The 15366-nt window shown below is 41.7% G+C and overlaps 1 protein-coding gene and 1 long non-coding RNA gene across 7 annotated transcripts in view; one reads left to right on the top strand and one right to left on the bottom strand.

Moving 5' to 3' along the window:
* Nucleotides 1–7782, top strand: part of ATP8B4 (ATPase phospholipid transporting 8B4 (putative)) — a 217090-nt gene extending 209308 nt beyond the window's left edge. For 4 of the 6 annotated variants that reach the window (XM_046655054.1, XM_046655056.1, XM_046655053.1 and 1 more), the window contains 2 exons: nucleotides 2508–2638; nucleotides 4305–7782. In XM_046655054.1, the coding sequence (XP_046511010.1) occupies nucleotides 2508–2638; nucleotides 4305–4586 (413 nt within the window). In that variant the 3' untranslated portion in view covers nucleotides 4587–7782. Of the gene's footprint in view, nucleotides 1–2507; nucleotides 2662–4304 lie in introns of those variants that run through there. The other 2 variants (XR_006887667.1, XM_046655057.1) reach the window with 2 other exon arrangements.
* Nucleotides 1114–14782, bottom strand: LOC124236225 (uncharacterized). The gene is made up of 3 exons (XR_006887668.1): nucleotides 14739–14782; nucleotides 13954–14058; nucleotides 1114–2424 (listed from the first exon to the last, which is right to left on the bottom strand). It is a non-coding gene; the product is annotated as an uncharacterized LOC124236225 (long non-coding RNA).
* Between the last annotated feature and the right edge of the window lie 584 nt (nucleotides 14783–15366).

Genomic DNA, 15366 nt, shown 5'->3' with positions numbered 1-15366 from the left:
ATTTGCATTTAGATAAGAAAGAAATGATGTATAATTTAGAGTCTTCTAAAAATTGCTGGACATTAGTTCATAAGTGGCACAAGAAGTAGGCTCTGTAGTTAGACAGCCAAGGTCCAAGTGTCACCTCTATCACTTACAAGCTATGTGACCCTGGGCAAGTTTCTTTTCCCTTTCATGCCTTAATATCTTCAGTTCTAAACTGGAAATATTAACAGTTCCTATATTCATAGGAAATTTGCGAGGGTCAAATGAGATAACGCATATAAAATGCTTAGCATGTAGCCTGGTACATAGTACTTTTTCAATAAATGTTAACCATGATTATGGTGATAATGATGGTGGTGGTGGTGGTGATGGTGATGATGATGATGATGATAATGATGATTATTCAAGCAAGTGCGGCTTGATTACTGGTTGGGGATATTGCAGAGTGATTTCATCAAGAGATAGATAGCAAAGGACCTCCTAAAATCCCTTAAAATCCTCAGATTCTACGATTCTACAAAGAGGGTACATCTGATCTATCTGTGGAGTATAATACCATTGCACTTCACATTTCAAAATGATTCCTAGCAAGGGCCACCAAAGGGCCAGCCGTTGACACAGTAGGGCTCTTAATATACTTTCTCAGAAGTTTTGAAATCTCTAATGTGTGAGATAGGTTGGTAAGAGTGATGTTTCTGAGTTCATCCCAGCAAACTGTGGAAAAGAGAGACACACAGTGACATCCTTCTTGAGCTCAATCAGGGCAGACTGAGATTTTCATCCACTAGTTGGGGAACTCAGTCTAGAGAAACAGTTCTTAGAAGACTGATTCATATAGAAGTCGAAACAAGAGCAACTGTGAGATTATACATTTCCGTTGAGGTAAAGGCACCTGAGATTATAATTCCTTTAAAATTCATACTTACACTTAAGAATGTTGTTCTTCAACTTTGCCTTGCCCTGCATGTACATGGAAATCTTTAAATTGCACCACTCTTACTTAATACATAATATTAATACTATGTTTACCCAAAGATTCCAACTATGTAGAAACATGATAGTTATGAATAAGAACAAGCATGTTAGGAAAGAAAGACATTAGAACTATTTTTAAGTTTTTTCTTTTTATTTGGTTGCCAAATCTGAAAGTTCAGTGCATTGACCAAAAGACTTCCACTCGTAAGAGAGCATTCTAACATGCGTAATGAGACTGGAATGCCTCAAGTGGAGAAAGTAGTTTGTGGGGGGACCACTCTCTCTAGCTAAGCACATGCCATTCCAGGAATTAATTACTGAGCTCCAATGAGACTTTTCAAAAGTTAGATCAACATTGGGGTTTAAGAAAAATTTTTTTTTCCTTAGTAGCCAGCAGCAAGCAGGAGTGCGGTTTTAAAGTGAAGCTTGTTTTTCCAGCCATGCCTGGGGGGACTGAGCTTCAAGGAGCTCAAAGAGACATTTAATTTATTGAGCCAAGTTTGTTTCTGCCCAGGAGACTGGAATCAACTGCTCTTTAGTAGGCAGATTCTGTCCTTCAAATCCAGAAAATGTAGACATACCAATCAGTAGCCAGGCCCTCATACCCAAAGTCCATTCGAATGGTGTTAATACTTTAGCATTAGGAGAGGGAACCTGGATAATTAGAGGTATCATGGTAAATCCCTAGAAAACCAACCAGGACAAAAGTTTATTTTGGTGATATAAATAGGGTTGACATCTTCCCGTAGAATTTGTCTGTCTGCCTTACTGACACTTACTGCTTTGTTTAAACAAACATTCCAGTATATGAGATGTGAGTATAAGGCAAGGAAACTGGCTTCAGGCTTATAAATGAGTTTCACTACTCTATTGCATTAGTATGTTGGATGGCTGCATCAGCAGGCTCTCAGTAAGGGGAGTGGTCTTTTCACAAACCCAGGAGGATCCCTGATCTCCTGGGAACCTTGAGTACTTCATACTCAAGTGATCATCAGAGAAATCAGCAAGTCCCTTTGAGGCAGGTTTTTTGGGGCTGTTGCTTGAATTTAAAAGGCTGGCCCTGTAGTCAATAAAGCTCACCTTTTATGACATAACTAGCCACCAAGACCATTATTTGAGATTGTACCTGTATCCAGGACATATATTGTGTACTTATGATATGATAGTTTTATTCGAGTCCATAAGGGTAAATCTGCCTTTTAAAAATAATGGCTGCTTTGTAGTCAAGGGATCTTGAGGCTGGATGGGAGAATTCTGTGTCCTGAGTGAAACTGGGCTGAGCCTAGATCAGAGATGCCTGGCTCTGGCTGGCAGTCTCCAAATGATCAGGCCATGAAGCAGTTCCCAAGGGTGGTGATCTGATCACTCTTGCCTTCTCCTCATCACCGTTGCACATGCTTTACACTGGGGAAGACACCTAGGGCTTCTCCTAGGTAGTGCCAACCTCACCATTTCAAAAAAGACCTAATGGTAACAGACAAAGAGCCTATTAATTCAATAATTCAGTCCTATTCATAACCACAATGTATATTTTTCTTTAATAATAGGAAATGCACGACATTCCTTGACCCAGAAGTGCATTTGGCTTGTTATTCTCTTAACCACAGTTGCTTCAGTTATGCCTGTGGTGGCATTCAGATTTTTGAAGGTGGATTTGTTCCCGACCCTAAGTGATCAGGTATGTTGGAGTACTGAAGAGTACTTGAATGGCTGGTTGTTGGCTCTTGGAATCATGTCCTTCTTTGCCTGATTGGAAGCCCAGGGAAGGGTGAATGAATGTGTCATTGGAAACACTTGCAGGTACACAGCATCACATCACAGTAGATGGAATGGCCCACATCTGAATGTAGTAGCCTTGTGAGTGCCGAAGAAGATAAAGGACTAGACTAAATGTGGGTGGGGAGTCACAGATTACAAGTTAAATTGGGTATTTTTAAAAGTTGACGTTTAAAAAAGAAGCTTACTGAGAGCATTTTGGACAATTGTTCTAAGGCAAAGGCAAGCTAGAGGGAAAGTTATTGACCTGGGGGAAAGGAGGGGCAATACAGGGAGATAGGTATGAGGTGGAGGGACTCTAAATATTTGTGGAAATGTGTAAGCAGATTCAAAAACATGGGGGAGATGTTATATCCTGAGCAGATTAAGAAAGGGAATAGCAACAGTATGGCTGGATTGTAAAATATAAAGTTAGAAGGAAAATAGAAAGAACAGATTATAGGAATACCTAAGCCAAGGCATTAACAGAACATATTTCAGTATTTCAGGGGCAGAATGGTATAAACAAGACGATGTCAAGTTAGGTCAGGACCCAGATAAAAAGAGAAAAGGAGAAAGAAAGAGGAGACACACATTCATAGCCGTGTCATGAGAAGGGGAAATGTTGATGGGGTGAGTGACCAGGCCAATGATGCTGAGAGGAACTCAGGTAGAACTTCCCTTATCACACTGTCCCTCACATTCTGGGGCCAAAGTATGACAAGATTCCTTCTGAAATGACTCACGGATTCCCCTGTTATGTCTGTCCTTTCTCTTTGGCTCTGTGAGCCCATTCTGATGTAAACTGAGAAAATGATGGATGAGCTGAAGGAAGAAAGACAATGCTCATTTCTTCCAGCATTAAGTCAGATCATGATTTTCTGCTTTTAACGGCTTTCTCCTGACATGAAAGCCAGACTCCAGGAGATCAGCTGAATCAGAGAACAATGTGGCTTGCACAAAACTTTGGATCTTTTTCTCCTCAACTTTACAAGGAAACGAATGAAGTGTTGGAAACCCACCCAAATGATGTTGAGCTCTTCTAAAGGCCACAAAAAAATCCCAAAGAAACGAAAACCTTGAAAATCTCATGGTCCGTTGACCTACTCATACCAGAGTTGGAAATTTCTGACTGTCCATTTCTAAATTTTCTCCTAGTTCAGTTACTAATGACTATTGGCTCTAGAGAATCTCTAAAAGAAAGTGAAGAGGCTGTTTGGGGAGAATGGGACTATAAATTGTCATACTGACTGTGTTTGGGTGGTGCATGTTAGAAAATTTTTCTGTACAAAAGTATGTTCCTATTCATTTAAGATGGATGTATAAGATGGAGACAAAAATGAAATTTGTCTTACTGTTAGCTTACTTAATAGTCACTTAGTAGCAATAAAGATTGACCAGCATCTAGTATAATCTTTTGGTGGAAAATTTCTCAGTTTTCAGGTGAAACATTTCCTTTTGCAATGAAGGTGAGTATTTTGTTGCTGTTGTTGTGTATACCAGGAAGGCCTTCGCTTCACAGGGTGACCCACTGCCTGGAGTCTATGATTTGGATGCATCCTCTCACTCTGGGTCTTCTTCCTCTTCAGCTCCGTCAGCGGCAGAAGGCTCAAAAGAAGGCAAGGCCCCTACATAGCCGAAGGCCTCAGACTCGCAGATCAAGCTCAAGAAGATCTGGATATGCTTTTGCTCACCAAGAGGGCTATGGAGAGCTTATCACATCTGGAAAAAATATGCGAGCTAAAAATCTACCCCCAACATCAGGGTTGGAAAAGACACTGTATAATAGCACTAGTTGGCTTGAAAATTTATGTAAAAAAACCACAGACACAGTGAGCAGCTTCAGCCAGGATAAAACAGTGAAACTGTGAGGCAAGATGAATTTGAACCACATAGTTATCTTTTCACTTCAGCTGGAGCTGAAATTCAGCTGGCTCCAGAGTCTGGGATCGGGGGTTTGGGGTGGGGCAGACTGCCTTACTTGATTTAAATCTGTGGCAGACAGCTGCCAGTGCCCATCAAATGGCGCTGTGCTCTATGGGGAAACCAGGCCAGATGGTCACTGTCGAATTCGTGATTTGGTGGACAGACAGACCTCTCACAAGACAAGCACAGGTTTTTAACAACCTAGATACCAATGGACCTGAACTTCAGAATCTTATTTATGGAGAAAAACTTGTAAGTCTGCATATACATTGAATGAATCTTCAGATGGATAAAACGGTGCAATCAAAAGGTAATCAAAATATCCCAGCTGAAGAGTGTGCTTGTTGACAGATAAACACGTATAGGTAAGCTCAGCCTTTCCCAGGATATGCTTTTAAGATTTAAAATGCGTCCTAAGGTGCTTTCAGACTAAGAGCAGCTTGTCACTTTCCAGTCTTGATATCTACCTGTGTGTTCAACTGAGACAACACATCCCCTTCCGGCCTGAAGAGTAGAGGAATGTGTTGGTGTTCCTCATTTTTCTACTAGTTTAGAGATGAAGTAGAGTGAGCATCTTTACAGTGGGATGGGCTGGTAATGTGGTCAAATTTATTCAAAAAGCTCTGGGGCACATGTTCATGAAATGTCAGAGGCTCTCTAGTAGGTAGTCTAAGTACTTTTTAATGACTTTTATAACAGCCTCAATGATAGTTTGCCCCGAGTCATCCAAAATCATTAATAGAACCAGCAAAGCACTGGAATTTCACCCTTTAATGATTGTTTTTCATATAGTATATGGGCAAATACCTTCCAAGTTTCCAATTTTAAAAAGTTCAGATTTGAAACCAAACAGATTAATAAACAATCTCTTCAATTACTATTTAAATGCTCAGGCTTAGATCATTCAGAGTTAGTTGCTTTTGATCATCAGCTGTCTTGTTTATAATTCAAACATGGAAACATGTAGTTGAGGTTGATTTTTTGGAGATGGTTCGGTGCAAATTTTCAGTCCACATGTGAATTCCCACTGTAATTCCTGTGAGATTTGTGTCCGAACTCCAGCTCTATCGCGTCTTACCTCTCTCACTTTGGGCAGGTAATGTGCCTCCTCTGAGATTTTGTTTCTTCCTCTGTAAAATGAGGATATACTACCTACCTCATGTGGTTGTTTGAGGATTATCAAAGCACAAACTTTCGAATCATTAAAAACATAATTCTCATATGAATAGATGATGAGTTAAGTTCCATTTAACTCATAGTCAGAATAACAGAGCAGTTTGAAGAGAATGTGAAGAACTGGAATTGAAGCAGTCAGTGGGAAAGGCCTTGATGAAATGAGATTGCAAAGTAAGCTATAAAACCGGTTAGTGTCCTACAGGGAAATAAAACGATAACCTTGGAGGTAAATTTCAGAAGCAAAAACCAATCATCATCCATGCCTTATCAATTTCTACAAGTCAACCTCCAATTCTTCAGGAGCCTTAATCTCGTCCCTATTGAATTAGTAGTCAAAGTTATATTTCCCAGGAGTCAGATGGCCCTTGGATGGGTTTGATGGATAATGGGCTAGGGTGATATTAATTGATCACATAATGCTTTCTTTTTGGTCTTAATTTCCAAGTCTGGGATAATTTTTCCTAAATGGGATCAAATGAGCTATGTGTGAAAGAGCCTCCTACAGTGCTTTAATCATAATAAATGCTCATACATGTTCCCTTTTCCCTTACATGCCTACATAGACTTACCCAGATGTTAGTTTTCAATGTCTAAATTTGTCATTAGTTTCACTGAGTTTGCTGGCTTTTTGTAACGTTTTTGAAAGATTTGAAAAGTTTCAGTAAATGTTTTGGCACTACTGGCGTTTGATGTTGTGTCTCTTCTTCATGGGGAACTCACTGGGGAGAGTTGGTCAACCGATTTTTTTTCTCCTCCTCTACATGTCTGGGGAAAATGTACATCAGTCTTAGGATCAGAGTCAAGAATAAAATGAACCAATTGGGCCTATATGTAAGGGATAGGAAAGATAAGGAACGTCCAAGTTTGCAAGTTTAGTTTAAATTAAATAAGGCTGTTTATAAACAAAGTAGATGATTGTGAGAGAAACACATTATCAGTTTACTTTGGCCCCAGGAGATTCAAACAAGCTCACACACCCATTGCAAGAGCATTCAATTACAAATGCCGGAGAATTTTTTGAACCTTAAGATAAAGAGCCTGAGGGGTGGACGGTGATGGTGGTGTACCGGGGAACAGTAAAATTTTAATTTTACATAAATGTTATCATATTATTTGGAAAGGAAAAAAACCTTTTTCTAGACTTTGGGCTGAAGTTGGTAACCTTGTGTTTTTAAAGTCTCAGTCCAAGTTTTGAGCTCTTATAAGGCGATTGCAAATTGTATTTCCCTGACAGATCTGCTATCTTTGTCTCTCTCTTCTGCCTCCGGGTACACATACCTGTGGAGGAAAGAAAGCTAGAGAGGAAGGAAGGAATGGAGGGAAGAAAGGAGGAAGGGAGAAAAGTTTCCAGTTATATCTCTCTTAAGATGACCTGACTCTCTGAAAAAGAAATTTAATTCCTTAAAAGAAAAACATTGGATTGTATTTGAGATGTGAGTAACAAAATCTCCTTTGTAGTCAGTGTGAGATCAAGAAAAGATTATTTGAAAAGGGGCCAGTTGCTCTGCCTCCCTCACAGCAGTGCTGCTGGTGTATGCGAGGCAGGCATGCCATCTGACTCCCTGGGTCTTAGCATCTTAGTCCGTTAGTGGGGAGATTGGACATATGGTCTCCAAGACCCTCTCTCATTCGCTCTTTCTGTGAGCTGTTCTTGCCCGTGTTTCCCACTGTGTGTTTGCACTTGGTTTTGATTGGAGAGAGACAGAAGAAGAGAGAGGCAGAGATGCTCTCTCTCGAGGGCAGAGCTTGGCTCTTGTCAGGGTTGGTATTTCTCTTGATCAACCCCTGGGGTCCTGCTTTCTTGGCTCTCACTCAGCCCACCACAGAGGACTAAACCCTATGGTCGTGCTTTGGCCTGGGTCAGCTGAACACACTCAATTTCTTGTTAATGATTCACTAAGGTCTTATATCCACCCTTTCCTCTCCTCTCTGCCATTTTAAATATCAAAAATATACAGAAACGAAGGTAAGATACTCACGCCCAGTAAGAAGAGGGCCATTTGAAAGTCCTCTCTACCTTGTCCCTGGGCTTAGAGGAGATTCTTCGGGCCTCAGCTTCCTCAAGATTCAAGCTGAAACAGTAGAGCTTGAGTAATTTCCTTCATACTTATAAAGAACTTTTCAGTTTGTGTATCAACTGAAACTTTTGGCTTTAAGTATCAGTTTGTACATTCTTTGAGCCTTCAACAACCCTGTGAGGGGGTCAGGACATTCATGTTAAACCTATTTTATGAAGAGGAAATTGAGGCACAGAGAGGTTAAGTGCTTTGCCCAATATCACACAGAAAGTAAAAGAGCTGGAAGTCGCTCAGCTCTGCCACCAAATCCAAAGCTTACTACTTATGACTTCTCATTCCACCCTAGCTCCTCTCATAGATTTGTGATTTCTAAACATTCCACCCTCCATCTAAAATAGTCATTCTGTTTCTCAAGTGTACAGATTCAGGGATGGAGTGTAAACAATGTCAAAACGTTTTGCAATGTCTATTTCAGGTGTTCTCTTTCCCTCTCAATGCAAATAAGCAAGATTTCCTCCTTTCCTTCCTTTCCCTTATGCATTTCATGAAGTTAGAGAGGTGTGGAGGACACACAAGGGAAATCAACATGCCTCAAACTATTTTTAGAAATTTCTAGAAAATGCAAAAATCAGAAAGGCTTCTGATTTTTATGGTAAGGAATTGCATTACTGTGTTACTGTGTGCACAAAATGTCTTGAGATTGATACGATCTAATTAGTTAAAGCACTCAGAAGTATTATTTTACATTAAAAAAAAAATTGGACACAAAGTTTAATGGTGGAAGAAGCCAGAAATGATGACGCCTTCTGGACCGTGATGGGCTTTTGCAGGTCAGGGGTCAGATAATCATGTGGGGCCACAATTTTCCAATTTTTGCATTAACATCTGGTATTAAATGTCTGCTGTTTGCTCTACTGCGTCACATTTCATTCCTCGGTGAGAAATCATAAACTTTTGCAATTCCCTAGCCTAAGCATTTCGCTGAACTGCCTGGAAGCCAGAATTAGATGACCCATGTGTTTCAAAATGCTCATTGCAAAAGATTCGGAGGACCTGGCTGGGCTAATCTGTAGGTTGGGACCCATGACTTAACCGAGAAAGGGGCCTATGTGTCCTCATGTTTCAACACTTCCTGGCAGACCTATTCTTGTAACTGGTGCAGAATGCAAATCAGCTTGGAGCTGCGTAAATAAACGACCAGAGTTCAAGAAATACTAATGATGAGTTGGCCAGAAATCTCTGGCTATCTCAATTCGAATTCCCGTAAGGTTTACAAGGGCAATTTAAAATTTTTAATAAACTGCAGCCCTGGGCTTATACAGAAAAATCTTGTTGAACCAGGATGCATGGAAAGATGATGGTTAACTTAATTTGGAAGTGATCAAGGAGAAATTCAGTCGTTTCATCTTTGTCACAAATGTTTCTATGCTCCGTGCCTCCTTCCAGGTAAATGTGAGCAGTGAGTAGGATGCGGTCGATGATTTTGCTTCTGGTCCCCTTTCTGACTCCCTCTTCTCAGTGTGCAGCACTATGTAATTACAGAAGCAGAACTGATGTACAGAGATTGGACAGGAATTGCACTGACTCCAGAAAATCCTCAGTAGAGGTTTTGAATAACATTCATGTTACTTTCTTGAGATGATGTCACTTTCATTAAGTGATGATTGAAAAAGAATTAATTTGAGATCACGATTAGGTGATTGGAGGAGATATTAAAACTTTTATCCATCAGTTCGGCAGGAACGTTGACCAATAAGAATGGACATGGGCCATTAATGGCTGGCGCTGCCCCCCTGCTGATGGCAGCTGGCACTCAGCATTATTCTGACCACACGCTAAGTCGCATATGAAAACAATGCCTATTTTTCTTTATAAGGTGCCTACTTGGTTTGAACTAGATAGAAACAAGATTTATAGGCCAAGTAATCAACAGATACTATAGGACAGGTCAAAATATTTTCTTGATATTGCTTTGCTGTCCCAGCTAATAGCTTACATTTTCTACAGCCGTAAGATGATGTATTTTGAACAACATGAATCATTTCTAACTGCACAACATTAATGAGAAAATATCCTTAGATGTTGTGAATGGTTTCTTATCTGTATGAATTACTGACATTATTGATCAAATAACTTTACAAATAAAACATTTATAAATAATTGTGGTTCGGGAGTCTGGGAGTTTAGTTAAATTTTTGGTGCTAGAAAAGATCACCGGAAATATCTTTTTGATTGGCAGGACTTTGTTTTCTGGTTCCATTTCCTCCTCAAAGTTCTCAGTGGAAGGTTTACACATAGTTTACACCTAGTGCACATTTCGTTATCTCAGATGAAATGTGCTAAAGCACTTTGCACTACTGGGCTAAGCCCTGAGTGTGAGGAGGCGAGGAGGGTCTGAGATACTAAGAAACAGAAACTCTTTCTTCTTCCCTCCCTTGGGGAGGTTCTACTGCAGAATCTTTCTACTGCACGTTACGCACGCCATAGTGCATTGAATTTAAGATGCTCCCATTTCAAAGATGTACCATTAATTTATATACTACATGAAAACAAAAAAAATTGCCAATTAGAGTTGCAAAGATGCCATGGCATGTAAGACTTATTCCTCATTTCAGAGATACTAAAATATGAAATATGGTAATTTCTGGATTGTAGGAGTTTGAGAAATGGCTGGTGAAAAAATACAGTGTATGGTGACTACTTTTTAAAGATGTGTGAAGGGGATAATAGTTGCAGTAGTTATTAGAGGTTGGAAATATTTTATTTTTTTAGAAAAAAAAAGAAACAATGATTTTTTTTGCAGCCAAAGGAAAGGGAGGGCCTGGAGAGGCAGGGCAAGAGGGCATGCTCTCGGGGGAACATTTCCGAGGGCCTCTTTGCGGAGTGTTAATGATGCCAAGAACAGTGAGTGAGCTGCTGTAATGAGCCTGGGCAGATGCACACCCCCCACCAGAGGACAGGTCACCTCCAGGGCAACTCCCTGGGACCTACGGGGTTTGCCCAGTGCTCAGAGAGCGTCATGTCCTTCTTAGAACCCTGCTGCTTGGCCTAGGGAGTCCCTGGGACTTAACTGCTATCATTCTGGCAGTTAACCTGATTAACTTACTTGTATTTTATTCTCTGCTGCAGCATTCTCACAAAAAGAATGAGAAAGTTACTTATTGATGGATTCCCTTATTAATCACATAAAGAAGGCAGATGGTGCGAGGACTGAGAGTCTGGGCTCTGGGGTCAGGAGCCTGGCTGTAGCTCCAGCCCCTCAGGCAACTTTCTTAACCTTCACTTCTAGCTGTCCTTTTCTTACGCAGCAGCCCACTGGAATAGTAATCTTACCTACGCGGCTGGCTCCTGTCGGATGAGAGAAAGCTTGTTGCAAAACACTTGTCATAGTGCCTGGCTCACACGCAATGCCAAATAAATAAATACAAGCTGTCCATGTTACCAGAAGAGCAGCCAGGGGTTGGTAATCCAGAGGGCTGCATTTTACTTGCCTTAGAAGAGATTTAACAGCCCTTTGTTTTGAAATATTCAGTTCAAGGAGGCTAGATAGAGCTGGATTGTTGGAGAGAAGGAGGGACTCTGGGGGTTGAGGGGAAGCCTCAGTCACTGAATGACAGAAGGATCTGAATTTCTCAAACCTGGGAGATGAAGGGGTGGTGCATTCTACTGAGCGACAGAGATCCTAATCCTGCTCGCCTCCCAAAACCCCAAGAGATGGCAGATGGTGCGACACCCAGATGCATTGGGTGTGATCAAGAAGTACCAAGGTTTCAGAGCAATGGGCCCTGTTCTCTGTGGCTTAAGTCTGTGGCCAACAGAGAGCTGGGAGTGTGGTCATGCTGAGATGTGGAGAGCCAGACATCAATAGCGGTGACATGGGGGCCTTGGAAATAATGGCGCCTATTAGTGTCTAAGGAGTAGGACTTCCCTTGGTTCCTGGGACCAGGTAAGACCTGAAGTTCTTCTAGGATCCAAGGGGATAGGGTAGGGAGACTGGAGGTTCAGAGCCAGTCTAACTGAATACAGAAAGATAAAAGAATGTGACACTTCTTACATCTCAGTTCTGTAGAGCAAACCCGTACCCATTAATTCTTTGACTTACTATTCTGTCTAAAAGTCATCATTATCAGCTCCTTCTGGGAAGGCGTTCTAATGAGGTATGTGTGTCCAGTCCAAGTTGCCTATAGGGCTCTTGTGTTCTCCGCATCCCTTTACCCTCACCCCAAACTCTACCTCCTTTTACCTACCCCATGGTGGTGTTTCTTAATCCATCCGTCCACTAGGCTGAAATGAAGGATATCAGACCCAAACCCCTCAAAGGCTATTCTCCATTGGATACTCATTCTTTTCAACTGCCACTTACCCTTTACATGGGCTTTCCACCTGATCCTCTGGCAAGCAGCCTGGGAACTTTCTGTAAAATAGCATTATACAGCAGCCAGAGGCATTCAGCTGACTTGCAGCTGGTTAGGATGGCTCCCCGAAAAAAGCAAAGAGGATGAGTAGAGTGCCTCCTCTATATCCTCGGTGCTCTGAATGGCTCCAAAGAGGAACTATGTTTCTCTGGGTATTAGAGATGATTGAGACAGGGTTGTAAGGTACGTGGTTTGTCTTGGGTATCCTCCTTCACTCAGTCTGTACTCTTCTTACCACCTAACACTCCCTTCCCCATCCAGGGTCTCTTCTAAGCATCTCACTGTTCTCTCAGTTATCTGCTAAGCTCCTGGAAAAGCGTTCCAGGTGACGCTTCTGCATTCCAACAGGGGACCGTATACTTTCTACTACTTCCTGCAGGAATCCTCTTCAGAATAAGCCTACAGATGGCATTCAACCTCAGCTCAAATGTCCCCAGTGGTGCAGAGCTTGCGAGCTCAAGGCAGCCGACCCCTAATGGGACAGCCCCGTTGGTGAGGAAATGCCTTCTTCTCCTGACCCGGGGTCTGTTTCCCCAGTCACCACCCGTGGCCTGCTCCTGCCCTTGGAGAAGAGGCCGAATCAGTCTCTTCCTCGTGACAGCACCTCAAATATTTGAAAACAAGTGTTCTCCCCTCTGTCCTCCTCTCTTCTCCAAGTTACACAGCAGCTTCTATCAACTGCCTAGAATCTTGAAAGTGCTCTGTAGTCTGATAGTGGGGGTTGGAATCGTCCATGATCTCTCAAGTATTTTCATCCTCCTTGGGAACCTTGACCCCATTTGGGGAGGTATACCTTGAGGCTGACGAAATATGGGAAAATAGAAACTGGGAAAAAGATGACCGCGGGAGAAGTTTCCAAAGACTGGCATGCTGACGTCCAAATAGTCAGAAGTTTCCCTAATACCACTGCGTAGGCTGGGGTGGTCCCTGGTGTCCTTGGCACGAAAAAGTTGATGAACAAAAGCCAACGACAAAACTAAAAATGTTCCCACAGTAAAAGGAGGGACCTGAGGATCATGGGGAATTAAGAAGGGGAAAGAGCTGGGGGGAAAGCCATGGGACACATTGAGTTGTAGGAAAGAAGTGAAAGACCACCTACGCTATGAATAGTCTGGCTTCCCCAGTAAAGGAGGGGAGGGAGAAGGCAGGGTGTGGCTGTCACTTAGAAAGCTCACCACCTGTGGGATTGTTTAGCAAAGACACGTTCCCCACGCCCACTTCCCCAAAGGGAAAAGGGGGATCATCAGACATTCCTTGCAGGGTTGTGAAGGTTAGGTGAATGACTATAATACAGCAGCTAACATTTTTTCAGCCTTTATTAAGTGCTGAGTATCTCATTCAGTCCTCACAACCACACAATGAGGCAGGTACCGTTATTTTCCCTGTTTTCAAGTGAGAGAACTAACTAAACCCTAGAGAGTAACTGGCCCAGAGTCACATAATAGAGAAGCTGGGATTCAAACTCCGAGGTCTGGCCTCTGCTCTCAACCCAATGTCATGTCTCAGAGACACACTGGTTGTGGGTTCTATCTTTCTAGTTCCTGGTGGCACACTTCTCATGAAAGCTCTCCATTTTTATCTGATCCCCTGAGATATCCAGTGTTTAGTATTTCTTAGCTTTTAAGTTTCTTTTTTTCTCTCAACTTCCAATCTATGAGTCAATGTAAGGAAGAAAGGAGAAGGTTATTTCCTTTAGAAGTTACCTTATCTGCTTTGTTTCTACAGTAGACTGCACCTGCCTTGATCGAACGCCAGGCGTGTGTTGATTCTCCATGGAGCTCTGCTTTGGGGTTCTTCAGTCACACACACTGGAATCAAGCACAGTAAATTCCACATGCAGCTTGCTTTTCCCCATACAGTTTTGTAAATTCTTCAGCATTCATACCAAATTTTTGACGGCCATTAAAGTATTCCTCAGCCAGGTCAGCCAGAAGAGGTTGCTCCAAATTTTTGAGTCAGCACCAGAGCTCTGAAGGGTTAAAATACTTGGTCCCTTTTGTTACTGTCTTCCAGCATTTGGTGCTGATCACTGGCAGACAAACCTGCCATTTTTCATCTCTCTCTAGATGCTAGATTTTTGTTTTAAATGTGACCATAGGTTTGAATGGATGCAGAGTCTGCTAGAAAGTTGATTTTGACTCTGAAGCTGCCTTTATCTTATGGAGGATTGCCAAGAACAAAATGTCTATGCTATGGCAAGAAATTAGCCTCACTAACCAGAATAGTGCAAAATTTTTGCTATAGCATTTCTTTACATTCCTCCATTCTGTTCCCAACGGCCCCGGTTGTTAAGCAAGCCTTTCACCTGCCTTATTTCTCCACACAATCAAATCACAAACGTGGAGATGTTTAGCAAGTCACAAAGGTAAGTTATTTGTTCTATGATTCCCTGAGGACCACTTGATTAAGGATGGCTCCCTCAACCCAGAACCGCAGAGTCCTTGTCACTGGAAGTGTGTTGGTAAGAAGATAAGAAACACCTGCTAACCTCAGTGAAGTGGTCATCCTATCTCCGCCTTCACACCCCTTATACATACCTCCAGAATCACACTTATTACGGTTGTGCTGATTATATATTTATAAGCCTGTCTGCTCCTCTAGGAAAGAGTTCGCGTCTTATTTGCCATCGAATTTCCAGTGCATTGCACAGTTCCTGGCAGATTATTGTCATAATATTTGCTAAACGAATGAATGGACATGATTCAGACTTATTGTTGAAATAAAAGTTCTGTTCTGCACAAAGCATTGACGTGGTCTTTTTGGCACCATTATACTTGGAAAACACATCTCCCATCTAACAACGGATGCATGAATACAGTGTGTTGACCACATCCTAGGGATAAATTCTAGAGTTTCACTGCTGTAATCATTCTTCTGGGTTGATATCCAGCATGGAGTAAAACCCCACGGGGGTTACTGAGCCCTTAAAAATGCCTCATCAACTAAACCCTGGCACGCAAGATCTATTTTAAATGCACTATAGTCTTTTGGGCTTTAGGTAGTTTTTCCTCTCTGGCTAATAGAGTATTTTTCCTTGGGCTTGACTTTTTACATTTAAATTTTTTCCTAGCCTTGGTTGTCTTTCCTTGTTTATATTTTACCTTTACTTATTATCA

The sequence above is a fragment of the Equus quagga genome, chromosome 2 (assembly GCF_021613505.1).
Source record: "Equus quagga isolate Etosha38 chromosome 2, UCLA_HA_Equagga_1.0, whole genome shotgun sequence".
Taxonomy (NCBI): domain Eukaryota; kingdom Metazoa; phylum Chordata; class Mammalia; order Perissodactyla; family Equidae; genus Equus; species Equus quagga.
The sequence above is the reverse complement of the archived record's forward strand: the minus strand, read 5'-3'. Positions and strand labels throughout refer to the sequence as shown.